General features: G+C 27.1%; 4 protein-coding genes across 4 annotated transcripts; all 4 read left to right on the top strand.

The window, feature by feature from the left end:
- Positions 1-6853: 6853 nt before the first annotated feature.
- GO595_001951 (uncharacterized protein) lies at positions 6854-8179 on the top strand (the record flags this gene model as incomplete). The annotated part of the gene is made up of 1 exon (XM_067914806.1): positions 6854-8179. The coding sequence occupies one exon, from the start codon at positions 6854-6856 to the stop codon at positions 8177-8179; it is 1326 nt and encodes a 441-aa protein (XP_067777637.1).
- Positions 8180-8264: 85 nt separating this feature from the next.
- Positions 8265-8585, top strand: GO595_001950 (Vacuolar ATP synthase subunit G; the record flags this gene model as incomplete). Its single annotated transcript, XM_067914805.1, has 1 exon — positions 8265-8585. One exon carries the CDS (start codon positions 8265-8267, stop codon positions 8583-8585), a length of 321 nt encoding a protein of 106 aa, XP_067777636.1.
- Positions 8586-10679: 2094 nt separating this feature from the next.
- Positions 10680-11894, top strand: GO595_001949 (Ser/Thr protein phosphatase; the record flags this gene model as incomplete). Its single annotated transcript, XM_067914804.1, has 1 exon — positions 10680-11894. The coding sequence occupies one exon, from the start codon at positions 10680-10682 to the stop codon at positions 11892-11894; it is 1215 nt and encodes a 404-aa protein (XP_067777635.1).
- Positions 11895-13430: 1536 nt separating this feature from the next.
- GO595_001948 (Adenylate kinase family protein) lies at positions 13431-14045 on the top strand (the record flags this gene model as incomplete). Its single annotated transcript, XM_067914803.1, has 1 exon — positions 13431-14045. One exon carries the CDS (start codon positions 13431-13433, stop codon positions 14043-14045), a length of 615 nt encoding a protein of 204 aa, XP_067777634.1.
- Between the last annotated feature and the right edge of the window lie 68 nt (positions 14046-14113).

Below are 14113 nucleotides of genomic sequence, written 5' to 3'. Positions count from 1 at the left end.
TAACTTTATCAAAGAATTCATAATAAATAATATAATAATTCTACAAAATGAATTAAAAATATGGATTAATCAAGAAACGGAATTAATAGAAACAAAAGTTATGTCGAAAAATAATATTAAAACACTCCTCAAAAGCAGAAAGAATAAAATTATTAATAATGAGACAATCGAAGAACTATGGAATAAAGAGAAACAAAAATATAAAAATTTTTTCGTGTTTATAGAAAAAGAAAAAAATGAAAAATATGAAATACTTCATAAGAAATTTCTTATCGAAGCAAATAAACAAGCAATAAAAAATAAAAGAGAAAGTTTCGAAAGCATCAAAAACAATAACAAAGTAATTAATTCGTTTGCTAGAAAAGAAGGAATCAAAATTAATGATGAAGTTTCAATTGTTTTATTTAATGTTTATTATATATAATTCATGAAGAGGCAATGCAACAAATATTCGATACAGCATTTAAAAAAGGTAACATAGACGTAATTAAAATACTTCTTGAACAAGAAGGAATTGACATCAACAAAGGAATTACAAAAATTTGTAATTTTATTTTTTGGTTTTAAAATAATATTTAAGGTTACACCACTTATGATTGGATCTTTATGTGATAATATAGAATTGGTTAAGTTATGTCTTGAACAAGAAGGAATTGATATTAATGCTAAAGATATTTGTTTGTTTTATTTGAAATTTATTTTAATAATTTTTAATTTCAAAATAATAATTGGAAATTATTTAAATTATTTAGTACAGCACTTAATTGGGCATCACGAAAAGGCCATACAGTGATAGTTAAAATACTTCTCGAACAAAAAGGAATTGATATTAATAACAAAGATATTTATTTGTTTTATTTAAAATTTATTTTAATAATTTTTAATTTCAAAATAATATTTGGAAATTATTTAAATTATTTTGGACAGCACTTATGCATGCATCTTCAGGGGGATATATAGAAACAGTTAAAATACTTCTTGAACAAGAAGGAATTGATATTAATGCTAAAAATATTTGTTTGTTATGTTTAATATTTATTTTAACAATATGAAATTTCAATATATTATTTGGAAATTTTTCAAACTATTTGATAATTCACTTATTATTGCATTGAAAGAAGGAAATATTGAAATAGTAAAATTACTTCTTGAACATGAAAAAATTGATATTAATGCTAAAGACATATATTTATTTTCAAAGTTTCGAAATTCAAAATAATGTTTGAAAATTACTTATCGCATTTGAAACAGCACTTATTTATGCATCTATGTATGAATTTATTGACATAGTTAAAATACTTCTTGAACATGCAGGAATTGATATTAATTCTACAGATATTCATTTGTTTTATTTAAGATTTATAACTTTAAAATAATGTTTAAATATAACGTTTGGGAATTATTCGATTTTTTTAAAACAGCACTTATTTATACATCTATAAGTGGTAAGACAGAAATCGTGAAATTACTTATTGAACAAGAAGGAATTGATATTGATTCCAAAGATATCAATTTGTTTTGTATAAAACTTATTTTTAGTATTTAATATTTCAAAATAATATTTGGAAATTATAAAAAATATTTTATACAGCATTCATTTGTGCAGCAAAAAATAACCACTTAGAAATCTTAAGATTACTTATTGAACAAGAAGGAATTGATATCAATGCTAAAGATATTTGTTTTGTAACTTTAATAAATGTTTTAAATTTTTATGATTTTAAAATAAGGTTTGGAAATTATTAAAAATATTTTATACAGCACTTATTTGGGCATCTCATAATGGTAATATAGAAATAGTTCAATTACTTCTTGAACAAATAGAAATTGATATTAATACAAAAGATATTATTTTTTGTTGTTTAATATTTATTTTCATTATTTAATATTGTAAAATTATATTTGGAACTTGTTCATAATATTTTATACAGCATTCATTTGGGCAGCCAAAAATAACAATATTGAAATAATTCAATTACTTCTTGAACAAGAAGAAATTGATATCAATATCAAAGATATTTATTTATGAGACAGAATTTTTGTGGAATTTTATTGTAATTTCATTAGAATATTTGGAAGTTATTTATATTATTTCAATCAGCACTTATTTGGGCTTTTAAAAATGGTAGTAAAGAAATAGTTGATTTACTTCTTAAACAAAAAGAAATTGATACCGGTATCAAAGATAATTATTTATTATATTTAATTTTTATTTCATTATATTATGATTTCAAGATAATATTTGGGAATTATTTTCAACATTTAGAACTATACTTATTTATGCAGCCGAAAAAAATTACATAGAAATAGTTAAATTACTTCTTAAACAAGAAAAAATTGATATTAATGCCCGAGATTCGATTTCTATATTTTATTTGATATTTTTAGTCAAAATTTGGAAATTACTTAAAATATTTAACACAGCAATTTTAATCGCAGTGCAAAATGATAACATTGAAATAGTAAAATTATTATTAGAATGTAGAAATATTAATATAATTAATGAGAATCTTTACATTTTTTGTTTAATAATAATAATTCAATATTCATAAAATTGTAATAGATTTAAATAAAATTATTTAATACGGTACTTATTTATGCAATCATAAATGGTAAAACAGAAATAGTTAAATTACTTCTAGAAAATGATCTCATATATTTTGATAAAAAAGATATTTATTTGTTTTATTTTATAACTATTTTAATTATTCAATGTTTTAAAATAACATTTGGAAATTGTTCAAAAATTTTAAAACTGCGCTTCATTATGCAGCTATAAATGGTAAAACAGAAATAGTTAAATTACTTCTAGAAAATGATCTCATATATTTTGATGAAAAAGATATTTATTTGTTTTATTTTATAACTATTTTAATTATTCAATGTTTTAAAATAACATTTGGAAATTGTTCAAAAATTTTAAAACTGCGCTTCATCATGCAGCTATAAATGGTAATACAGAAATAGTTAAATTACTTCTAGAAAATGATCTCATATATTTTGATGAAAAAGATATTTATTTGTTTTATTTTATAACTATTTTATTAATTTGTTGTTTTAAAATAATATTTGGAAATTGTTCAAAAATTTTAAAACTGCGCTTCATTATGCAGCTATAAATGGTAATACAGAAATAGTTAAATTACTTCTTAAAAGTGATATCATATATATTAATGAAAAAGATATTTATTTGTTTTATTTTATAACTATTTTATTAATTTGTTGTTTTAAAATAATATTTAGAAATTATTTAAATTATTTGAAACAGCACTTATTTTAGCATCCTTAAATGGTCATATAGAAATAATTAAATTACTTCTTGAACAAGAAGGAATTGATATTAATGCTAAAGATATTTATTTGTTTTATTTGATATTTATTTTAATAATTTTTAATATCAAAATATTAATTGGAAATTGTTCAAAAATTTTAAAACTGCGCTTCATCATGCAACTATAAATGGTAATACAGAAATAGTTAAATTACTTCTTGAACAAAAGGGAATTGATATTAATGCTGATGATATTTATTTATTATATTTTTAATTTATTTTATTAATTTGTTGTTTTAAGATAATATTTGGAAATTGTTCAAAAATTTTAGAACTGCGCTTCATCATGCAACTAAAAATGAAAATTCCGAAATAGTTAAATTACTTCTTGAACAAGAAGGAATTAATATTAATGAAAAAAATATTTATTTATTATATTTTTAATTTATTTTATTAATTTGTTGTTTTAAGATAATATTTGGAAATTGTTCAAAAATTTTAAAACTGCGCTTCATCATGCAGCTATAAATGGTAATACAGAAATAGTTAAATTACTTCTTGAACAAGAAGGAATTGATATTAATGAAAAAGATATTTATTTGTTTTATTTTATAACTATTTTAATTATTCAATGTTTTAAAATAACATTTGGAAATTGTTCAAAAATTTTAAAACTGCGCTTCATTATGCAGCTATAAATGGTAATACAGAAATAGTTAAATTACTTCTTGAACAAGAAGGAATTAATATTAATGAAAAAGATATTTATTTATTATATTTGATATTTATTTTATTAATTTGTTGTTTTAAAATAACATTTGGAAATTGTTCAAAAATTTTAGAACTGCGCTTCATCATGCAACTAAAAATGAAAATTCCGAAATAGTTAAATTACTTCTAGAAAATGAATTCATAAAAATTGATAAAAAAGATATTTTTTCATTATATTTATTATCGATTTTAATTATTTTATATTTCTAAATAACATTTAGAAATTTTTCATAAAATTTGAAACTGCACTTCATTACGCAACTAAAAATGGAAATACAGAAATAGTTCAATTAATCACGAAAAAAGTAAATGAAAAATCAAAATGTAGTATTTATTAAAAGAAACTCATTTATACCAATTTTGACGTATTTTTTATACAAAAGTAATTTTTGCTATTTTTATGTTTTTTGGAATTAAAACCAAATTTAAATTAAGTCCATGATAAATATAAATCATCTTTGCTATTATCTGGTTTAAAATATTAAAAAAATCAGATCATCTATAAAGATAAACAGCTTCCATGACATCGTAAGTTAGTACACTTCAGAAGAAATTCAAAAAGTTTTCTAAACGTGGCAACCGTTAGCGCCCACTGAAAAAATTGTGATGGCATTGTTTCACATAAATTTTATAGTTATTACTATATATGGAATCGAAATTAAACTATGGCATCAAACCATATGAAGAAAATGTCTATTATAAATGTTTGTTGAATTTTTCACTTTCAGTAGAAGGTTTAAAAAGAATTAATTTTAAAAATTATGAAAATAATTTCGAGTTTCGTTTTCAAAATAATAAAATATTAAAAGTACCTGATTTTATTACAGAATTTATTTCACCTGTTGTTTCAAATATGAAAGCTAAAAACCCAAAAATGAATTTTTTAAAAGTTGACGAAGTTGTAACAGATGAAATAATTCAAAAATTTGTGAAATTATTACATGGACAAAGTGTTAATGTTATTGATTTGAAAGATCCACTTATCAACATTTTTAACCAACTTAAAAATCCAGAACTTATAGAAAAATTACCTCTTGAAATCAATAATGACAATTTAATAAATATTCTTCACATTAAAACGAAAGCAGGAGTTAATATTGACAAAGAAATTGAATATGGAGCAAAGCATTTTGAAGAAATTAAAGAACAAAATTTTTCGTTGTCACAATTAGAATTGCTTTTGAAATGTGATAAACTCAAACTTGAAAATGAAAAATCGTTGCTTGATTTTGTTATTGAAAAATATCAACAAAATCCAAATTATTATGTCTTATTTAAATATATTCACTGTGAATTTTTAGAAGAAGAAGATTCTGATAGATTGACATCTATTGTCAATTTACTTTCTCATCAGAAAATCGGTGAGTTGTGGCCTTCACTTAGTAAAATTCGAGGCAAACGATCTGACGAAGAATTTCGAAAGAGATTTTTACCTTTTCTATTTAAATATGACGGAACTAATAAATTTAATGGAATTCTCGATCATCTCACAAAGGAAAGTAATGGAATATTATAACAAATGGAACAATTGAAGTTACAGCATCTTCAGATGACGATGATAAAATATATCCATTAAGTAGTATTGTACAAGATGAAGGAGAATTCGGTACACAAAATATTCCAAATCAATTTATTTTATTCGATTTCAAAGATAGAAAAGTTTCTCTCACTTCATTAAAATCTGTTTCAAGTAAATGGTTTCCACATCATTTTAAAAGTTGGAAGTTGGAGGGTTCTAATGACATAAGTAATTGGGCAATTCTTGATGAAAGATCCAAAAATAGTCCACTAAATGGATTCCTTCAAGAAGCATTTTTTGTGATTCAAGGAAAGCAAGGACCATTCCGTTATTTGAAGCTAACACAATCTGATGTGAATTGGTCTGGATGCTACTACCTTTCACTGGGCAGAATCGAATTCTTTGGAAGACTTATGAATTACAATAGTACTTAAAATTGTTGAGAAAAATGATCAAGCATAAAATTTTATATGAAAGATATTTTTCCCAAACAAACTCGCATAATCCCAACGTTATCATATTTTTTAATGATTTATAATAATTTTTTTTTATTTTAAATTTCTGGGTTAAGTGATATTGTTTGAATTTTCTCAAAATCCATAGATTATTTAGACAACAATTTAAAAAAAGATACAAAAGTATAACAATTAATTTACCTATATTTGGATTTATTTTTGTTTTAGGAAAAATTAAATCCTAGATTGAAAAAAAGATTTTTATTTCCAATTGGCTATGTCTTTACATAACCAAGCGATTTGAAGTCAAATTTGAATGAAAGTACGAATCCACTAATCATAGTATATAAATTAGTTTTTATATATTTCATAATGAATGCGAAATAATAAGATAATAAATAATTTCCATATGAAATCTTATATATAAGCTACTAAGAAAAATTTGGTATAATTATAATATTATGATAGTATATACAACTTATTTTATATTTCTTCAATTTTAAATCCTTAGATTAATATGATATTGTATTTCAGAATAATGAGAATTTACAAAATTTAACAAAATCCGAAATATTATTTAGGAGAATTTAAAAATCAAAAAGAATATAAATGCAAAACAAATAATTAATGTTTGGATTTATTTTTTGCCGAAGACACACGCGTGTGCGTTCGAAAAGCACTATCGCGGGGTATCGGTTCATTTGCCCATCGTATGACTTTTTTTTTTCGTGTAATGAAAATCGTATTTTCTCACAAATATTTTGAACAGGAAAAGAGAATCTTTGAACGATAGAAAAATGCACAGAAATCAACGGTTTAGTATACGTTACTTTGGTGATGCCTCCAAGAAAGGCGCAAGGGCTGGGAACGAAACCAGTATACCTTTCACCAGATCTTGGAAACAAGTGCAGCACAATTGAAGAACTAATTGCTGAAATAAAATCTCTCGAAGAGTCGAATTCCGTTCTTCAAGAACAGGTCGAGAATTATGATAAAGAATCATTAAATACAATAAAAGAATATCGAACTCAAATTGATCAAAAAACAACTGAAATCAATACTTTCAAACATCAAATCGATAAATTATATGTTGATAAAGATAAGAAAATTCAAGAACTTCGAGAAGAAAGTTCAGCCAACAAATCACTTATTTCACAAGAAGATTCTGAAGTTTGTTCAGAAATTGATGAAATTCAACACAAGCTCGAAACTATCAAAAAATTTGAAGAAGATAAAGAAAAGATCCAAAAAGAAATTCAAGACAAAGAAAATGAAATCGAGCAAGAGAAGCAAAACTTTGAGAACAACATTGAAATGGTTAAGAAAACTACGGAAAATCTTCTATCTCGATATGCTTCCGAAACCGAACGCAGTTTGAATGACTTCAAAACACAATACTATGAACATCTTCTCAAAACCACAGATCAGTCCGTTCTTCTTCACATCCAACGTCGCAATGACTATGAAAATGATCTTCAATCCTTACAAATGATGTACAATGAATACCAAGAAAAGATACGGGACTGTGAAGAGAACAATCGCAAACGTCGCGAAGCTATTGCAAAGCTTAAACAAGAAGATGTAATCAATCAATCTGCTGAACAACATCAAAGTATTTCATCCCTTCGCAAGGAAATTGCGAACGCCAAGCAACAACTAAAAGATTTGCAACAAAAAGCGAATACGACGCAAAAACAAAATGAAGAAATAAGATCAGAAGAATCTAACAAACTTGATTTAGCAATAAGATTACAACAAGATAAACTAGATCAGAAATTACAACAAATTGATGCATTAAGAGAACTTACATTAACAGTATTAAGTTATCGGAGTCAACTTGAAGCCGAATTTATAACTGTACTTGGTGAAGTTATTTATGAAGTAAGACAAAGAGATAAATCGAGAAATACATCGCACGAAAATACCCAAAGGAAATTGACCTTTTCATCCTCTTCAAGTGCGCTTTTATCAAGACGTTCAAACTCTTATAGGGAAAGAAGAACATCAATAAACAACGGTTTGACGATAAGTCATACGTTATCTCAGTTCACAATGGAGGACCGACTTTTGGTGATTCAAAGGTTTATGGAAAGGGTTAACGGTTTTGTTAAAAACCCAAACCAAAACGATAACGAAAATTCGGATGAGGACGTTTATGAATGATAGCGTAATTTTTGAATGGTTAAGTTATCTGTCGATCATCAACCGCCGCATTGAATGATTTACATCGGTTTTGACAAAACCTTGAATGACTGACTACTGGGAAATTCTCCTCAAGGCAGAAGATGAGGGTGAAGAAACAATTCAGGCTGCTATAAAAGAAGGAGACGCAATGATAGAAGAAAAGAGAACACAGGCACAGGAAGAGATTCAGAAATTAAAGGACGATTACAAGGAAAAAATTCAAACACGTAAGTCAGAATCGGATGACGCAATCAAGAAACTCCAAATTGATCTTCAAAAAGGACAACAAGAAGGAAAAGAAAAGGCTTACAAAGAAGTATCCATTAAAAAGGATGAAATTGTCAAGTTATTGATCAGTAATGTACTAACTGTCCTAATTGAATAAACGAACCTAGAAATTCACATTAAAAAAGATTTTTTTTTCATATTTAATTATCCGATAAAACAAATACGAAAAAACGCCAATTTTATGAATCAAAAATTATATCACAAAAATGTTTGAACATTTTCTATTGTTATTAAAGCTTTAATAACATCCTGTCTAAACAATTATAATTCTTCTTGAATGAACGTTATCCCAGGACGGGGTGACCCAGTTAGCTAATTATCAAAAACAAATAACAGTGATACGTTTGTAAGTGTTAAAATTATATTTTGAGTTAATCTAAATGAAAATGATTTTGATAATACATATACACACGGACCAAAAATATAGAGATAGATCTATCTCAAAAGTTTTTTTAGTAATTACAATTTGAAAAAAATATTGGTATTATAAAATTTCATTAATATAGTATTTTATCCAATTTTTCAAAATAAAACATGTTAATTTTAGTAAAGAAACATGTGGTCTCTTAGACTAAGAAAAAACTGAACCTTTGTTGAAATTAAAACCTGAAATATTAAAATTCAAATATCATTTTATAAATGATTTCTATTTCTTAATAAGCATAAAATAAATAAATATTAAAAAGAGGTGCAGTCAAAAAATTACTCGATGAAAATTTCTCAAAACTTCAACTGTGGATAGAGAAAGAAACCAAATCTCTATGAATTCATTTTTGTAGAATTTCCTCTGTACATTTTGAAGAAAAAGTGAAAATATGAAAAATGGAGATCTAGTAGATAGCCAATTTGCAAATAAAGCCTAATTACAACCAAAAAAAATTGACTAAATATCTGTACACAAAGCATTTTGTTTACACACCCTTTTTCTACACTTAAAAGCTTTTTCAAAACACATAAGCACCGTTTGCCCAATTTATGTCCTATATCGAATTGGGCCTGAAAATCAGACATGCAAAGGTTACAATCGATTATAACAACAGCTGTTAATCATTTGATTTTTTTGTGTGATAACTTCTCAGGCAGCATTAAAAGTGACAAGACATTGAATACAAATTAAGGTTTTTCATCAAATAAAGGCTGCGAAATTTTATGGATACGTTAGAGGAATGGATTTCTTGCTAACAGGGAAACATTACAAAAAATCATGTTCTAACCAATGTGCTTAAAGACGACAAGAAAGAAACAAATGACAGAAACTTTTAGCTCAAATGAATTTTAATTAACACATGTTTCATCTCTGTTCTGCTTACAATACAATCTTACCTTGTGTTTTCTAAAAGCGATGGAACAACGAAGAAACTCATGACATATGGCTCCTTAAGAATATTAAAGAAACAATTAAAAATATACACCACAAAACATCGAAAAGTCGAATCACTGAGGAAAATTTGGAAAGCACACCAGAAGCTAAACACAAATTAGGATACGATTATCGATAAAATGCCCAGTAGCACAACCCCACTGTTTGAAAGCGTCGTAAATTTTACAACATATTTTTCAATAAGATATCTAATGAAAAGTGTCCAACCGAAATGTTAAAAATCCCCCATGAAAAAAATCGTACACTAATGAATAAAATCAAATAAGAATAATATTAAACGAATGCATTCTTGAAGTAGTTCGAAGTCTCATATTTAGATTTAGCGTTTTTGATGATTTCACGAAACTCTTGTTTGTTGTATTTTTTACACGAGTTTCATTTCTGAACCATCATATTCAAAAAGCTCGATTTTTCTGAGGCAATAAAATTTCAGTACGGTTGTTTATGTTAAATGAATGGTTTATTTAGTAAAGTATTCAAACGAAATCTGCATCAAAAATATTCGAATATTGTGATAAATAAATATTATATCGGATTATAAACAGATATTATAAGAGAACAATCACTATGCATTGTATTCTTATCATTCATTTGAAGTTAAATAGCTTATTGATGACGATTTTTATCGAAATTTCGAAAATGGTTCAAAATTGAAATGATACATTTTACACATTTTTCGACTTTTTCGAACAAATAAAATTTTTGACAGTCAAAAAAATTTTACAACGTTCTTAACAAGAGTTCAGATTTTTGAGATGATATAATTTTATATCCTATCAAAACTCTTTTCTGGGATTGTCATAATCATAAATGAACTCCAACCAAATCTTCCAACAGATACTAAATATTTATAAAAACATTGCTTCTATAGATATACACAAGTATGAAACTAAAGAAGTACAGCTAACATTCCCTCTTATTCCTGCAATTGTTATCCAAAATTTGTGTCAACGTCTTGAAGAAATATTTAAAAATGAACCCACATGCTTAGAGATCGAGTGCAATAACATTATTGTTGTTGGCGACATCCATGGACACATTCTTGATTTGTTTAGAATCTTGTCAAAATTTGGCTTTCCACCGCAACAAAAGTATCTCTTTTTAGGAGACCTTGTAGACAGGGGACCATTTTCTCTTGAAACAATTACACTTGTTTCTGTGATGAAGTATCTCTATCCAAATGATGTTTATATTCTCAGAGGAAACCATGAGTTTACAGAAGTTTGCGCAAGAAGTGGATTTCTTGATGAAACTTTCAGAATGTTTCACAACAAATCAATTTTTGATTATTTCCTTGACGCATTCTCATATATTCCACTTGCAGCCATTCTCAACCACAAAATACTATGCGCACATGGAGGCATTGGTCCTAGCCTTCTTAAAATAGAACAAATTAAGTCAATCCAAAGACCAATTGTTGATTTTTCGGATTCTGTAGTTTCCACTCTACTTTGGAGTGATCCCAACAAATATTCCAGCGGATTTGAGCCATCACACAGAGGTATCGGATATTTGTATGGAACAGATGCAATGAACAAATTCCTTGAAAATAACAACCTCACGTTGTTTATTCGAGGCCATGAGTGCGTTAGTGACGGAATTGAGTTCAATGGCAAAGGCGTTACTGTTTTTTCTGCATCATTTTATTGCGGCAAAACGCCAAATCGCTCAGGAGTCATCAAAGTTAACGCAGAAGGTGAGAGCGAAGTGTTTTATTTCCGTAAAATACAATATCTTAAGAGATCAGATGCATCACATGAAGCATATCCATTGGGAAGATGTATCCAAACAATTAAGTCCTTTGACTTCCCAGTGGTAAATAACAGACTTCCGCTAATATCACTTGGCAAAACGTTGCCTGCATTTTATAATACAGCTAGACCTGCAACAAGAGAAAGACAAAGCACTGACGAAGGCCGCCTAATCAGTTATATGAAATCAAAGAAGGTGAACTTGGGAAAAGCTTCCTTCAGAATTCCTATTAATCAGTATCGTGTAAATCAAGCGAGAGATGTTAAAAATTAAATTACAGGAAAGGAGGATAAATAAGATCGACCTCCTTTGCTGTTACGGTGAAAAAAAAATAATGAATAAAAAATATTAGTTTAGTTAAATTCGTAAATTTTGTGCACAAAACGTTCACTTAACGTTCTTGATTTTGTTTTGGGATTTAACCCATTGGCACTTTTACGATGTCATCCACTTTTGTTAGTGTTATTTTTGTGAAAGAGTCACTTTTTCGGAACGCTGGAAAATTTTCACAACAAATCAAACAGGAAATAATTCTTACAAAAAATAATTACAAAAACTCCATTTTTGAGTTATAAAATTTACAACAAAAGATTATTTAACCGGCAAGATTTATATGACTTTGCGTACGTCAGGAACATATGAGTATAATCAGAAATTAATAGATTATTAATATTATCAGTAAGATGAATATAGCACATTTATGTATTAAAAGTTTGCTTTGATGAGTTTTACATAATTTTTTATATTTTTTAAACCTGATCCCTTTTTATTTACAGCTGACTTTTATTAAGCAATTAGAGCTATTCGTTTTTTCTCATTTATTTTGATAAGCTGATTCGAAATTTTTCTTTAACTTAAGTTATGAATAGTAATTCTTGTTACAAATTGTTATTGGAAAGTAAAAATTAACCTTTTGTCTTTCATTTTAAACACAATTTTATTTCAACTTCTCATGAATTAAGCTTAAAAACAGCATGATTACAGATGAGCATCAAAATTTAACATTTAAATTGATTGATTTATTCGCATGTAAACTTATTAAAAACCCCACACAAAAAAATAAAATTAGAGTTGATAGTGACGCCGAATAGTTTCATTTAATAAGCCTATCCACCTCCCGTTACAATATTTCCTTCAACTTATTCCAGAAGAAGAGAAATTTTTGTTCAATAACTTTTTTAAGATCAGAAAATCCTTATACATATTGCATCCCATTTCAATAATAATAAGGCATGGAGAAATTAATTTGGTGATATTTTAGGAAGATATTTTTTAACTTTCTTCTAATTTGCACTTGAAGATTTTAAAAATAAAGTATTGAATTAAGAGGTGCCCTAAACATATGGTGTCCAAGAGCCACCTCACTATATTGACCTGTTTTTATTGAATTAACGTATATTTTTTTCACAATTTTTAATCATCTCCACAGAAAATTGAATCAGATATACGGTTTATTTTGTTTGGCTCAATGTTCTTCGCAAAGGGAAGGAGAGAAGGATTTTTTCACTTTGCGAGCACATTCAGGGAAAATGAGTTGATCCCAAGTAAGAACTCTGATGTTATTCATGCTTTCCGGTGAGATTTTCAAAATCTTCTTTCTCTAAAGTATCCGAATAAGTGATTTTGGTTAGTGTGGTTTAGTGAAATTTTCACAAAAAGTCAGTGTTTGTGGGAAAAAGCCGTGATAAAAAAACAACATGGTCAGAACTCTGAAAAATTGAATGCAAATGGTCACTAAAAGTCTTTATTCAATGGAAATTTATCGCATTTAAAAGACCGGTCTTTTGAATTGCGATTCCAAATTTTTTCATGGAGGGAAAAGAAATTGTTTTTGTTCTCGGTGGTCCTGGATCTGGAAAAGGAACGCAAGCATTAACTATCTCCAAAGAACATGGAATTGGGTATCTTTCAACAGGAGATCTTCTTCGTGCTGCAACAGCACCACTCCCAGAAGGTGTTGAAGATCAAAGGTCTGAAAAAGAAAAACAAACTATTGAAGAGTTGAAAAAGACCATGCAAAACGGACAACTTGTTCCTGACGAAATTGTGATTGATTTAGTAGAAAAAGAATTGAAGGGCCAGAACGCAAAGTACTTTTTCCTCGATGGGTTCCCAAGGTCTCTTTCACAAGCTCAAAAGTTTACAGAACAAATTGGACCTTGCAAGGGAGTTCTATTTCTTGATGTACCTGATGAGGAACTTACCAAAAGGTTGTTGAACAGAGGATTGACGTCTGGTCGTTCTGATGATAACGAAGAATCGATCAAAAAGCGCCTTGTGACATACCATCAAATTTCGGTTCCTGTGATTGAGTACTACGAACCAAAAGGTAAAGTTATAAGAATAGATGGTTCTAAAGGTATTAGTGATGTTCATGATGAAATTATTTCGGTTCTTAGAAGCAAATTAAATTGGCAGATCTAAATCACCAGTTAAAAACAGTAAATTCAACCTAATTTCCTAACTGCATTTGCGTTTTTTTGATTTCTTAT

Source organism: Histomonas meleagridis (genome assembly GCF_020186115.1).
Source record: "Histomonas meleagridis strain 2922-C6/04-10x chromosome Unknown contig_16, whole genome shotgun sequence".
NCBI classification, from domain to species: Eukaryota; Parabasalia; order Tritrichomonadida; family Dientamoebidae; genus Histomonas; species Histomonas meleagridis.
Note: the sequence above shows the minus strand (reverse complement) of the source record. Positions and strands in the feature narration are given on the sequence as shown.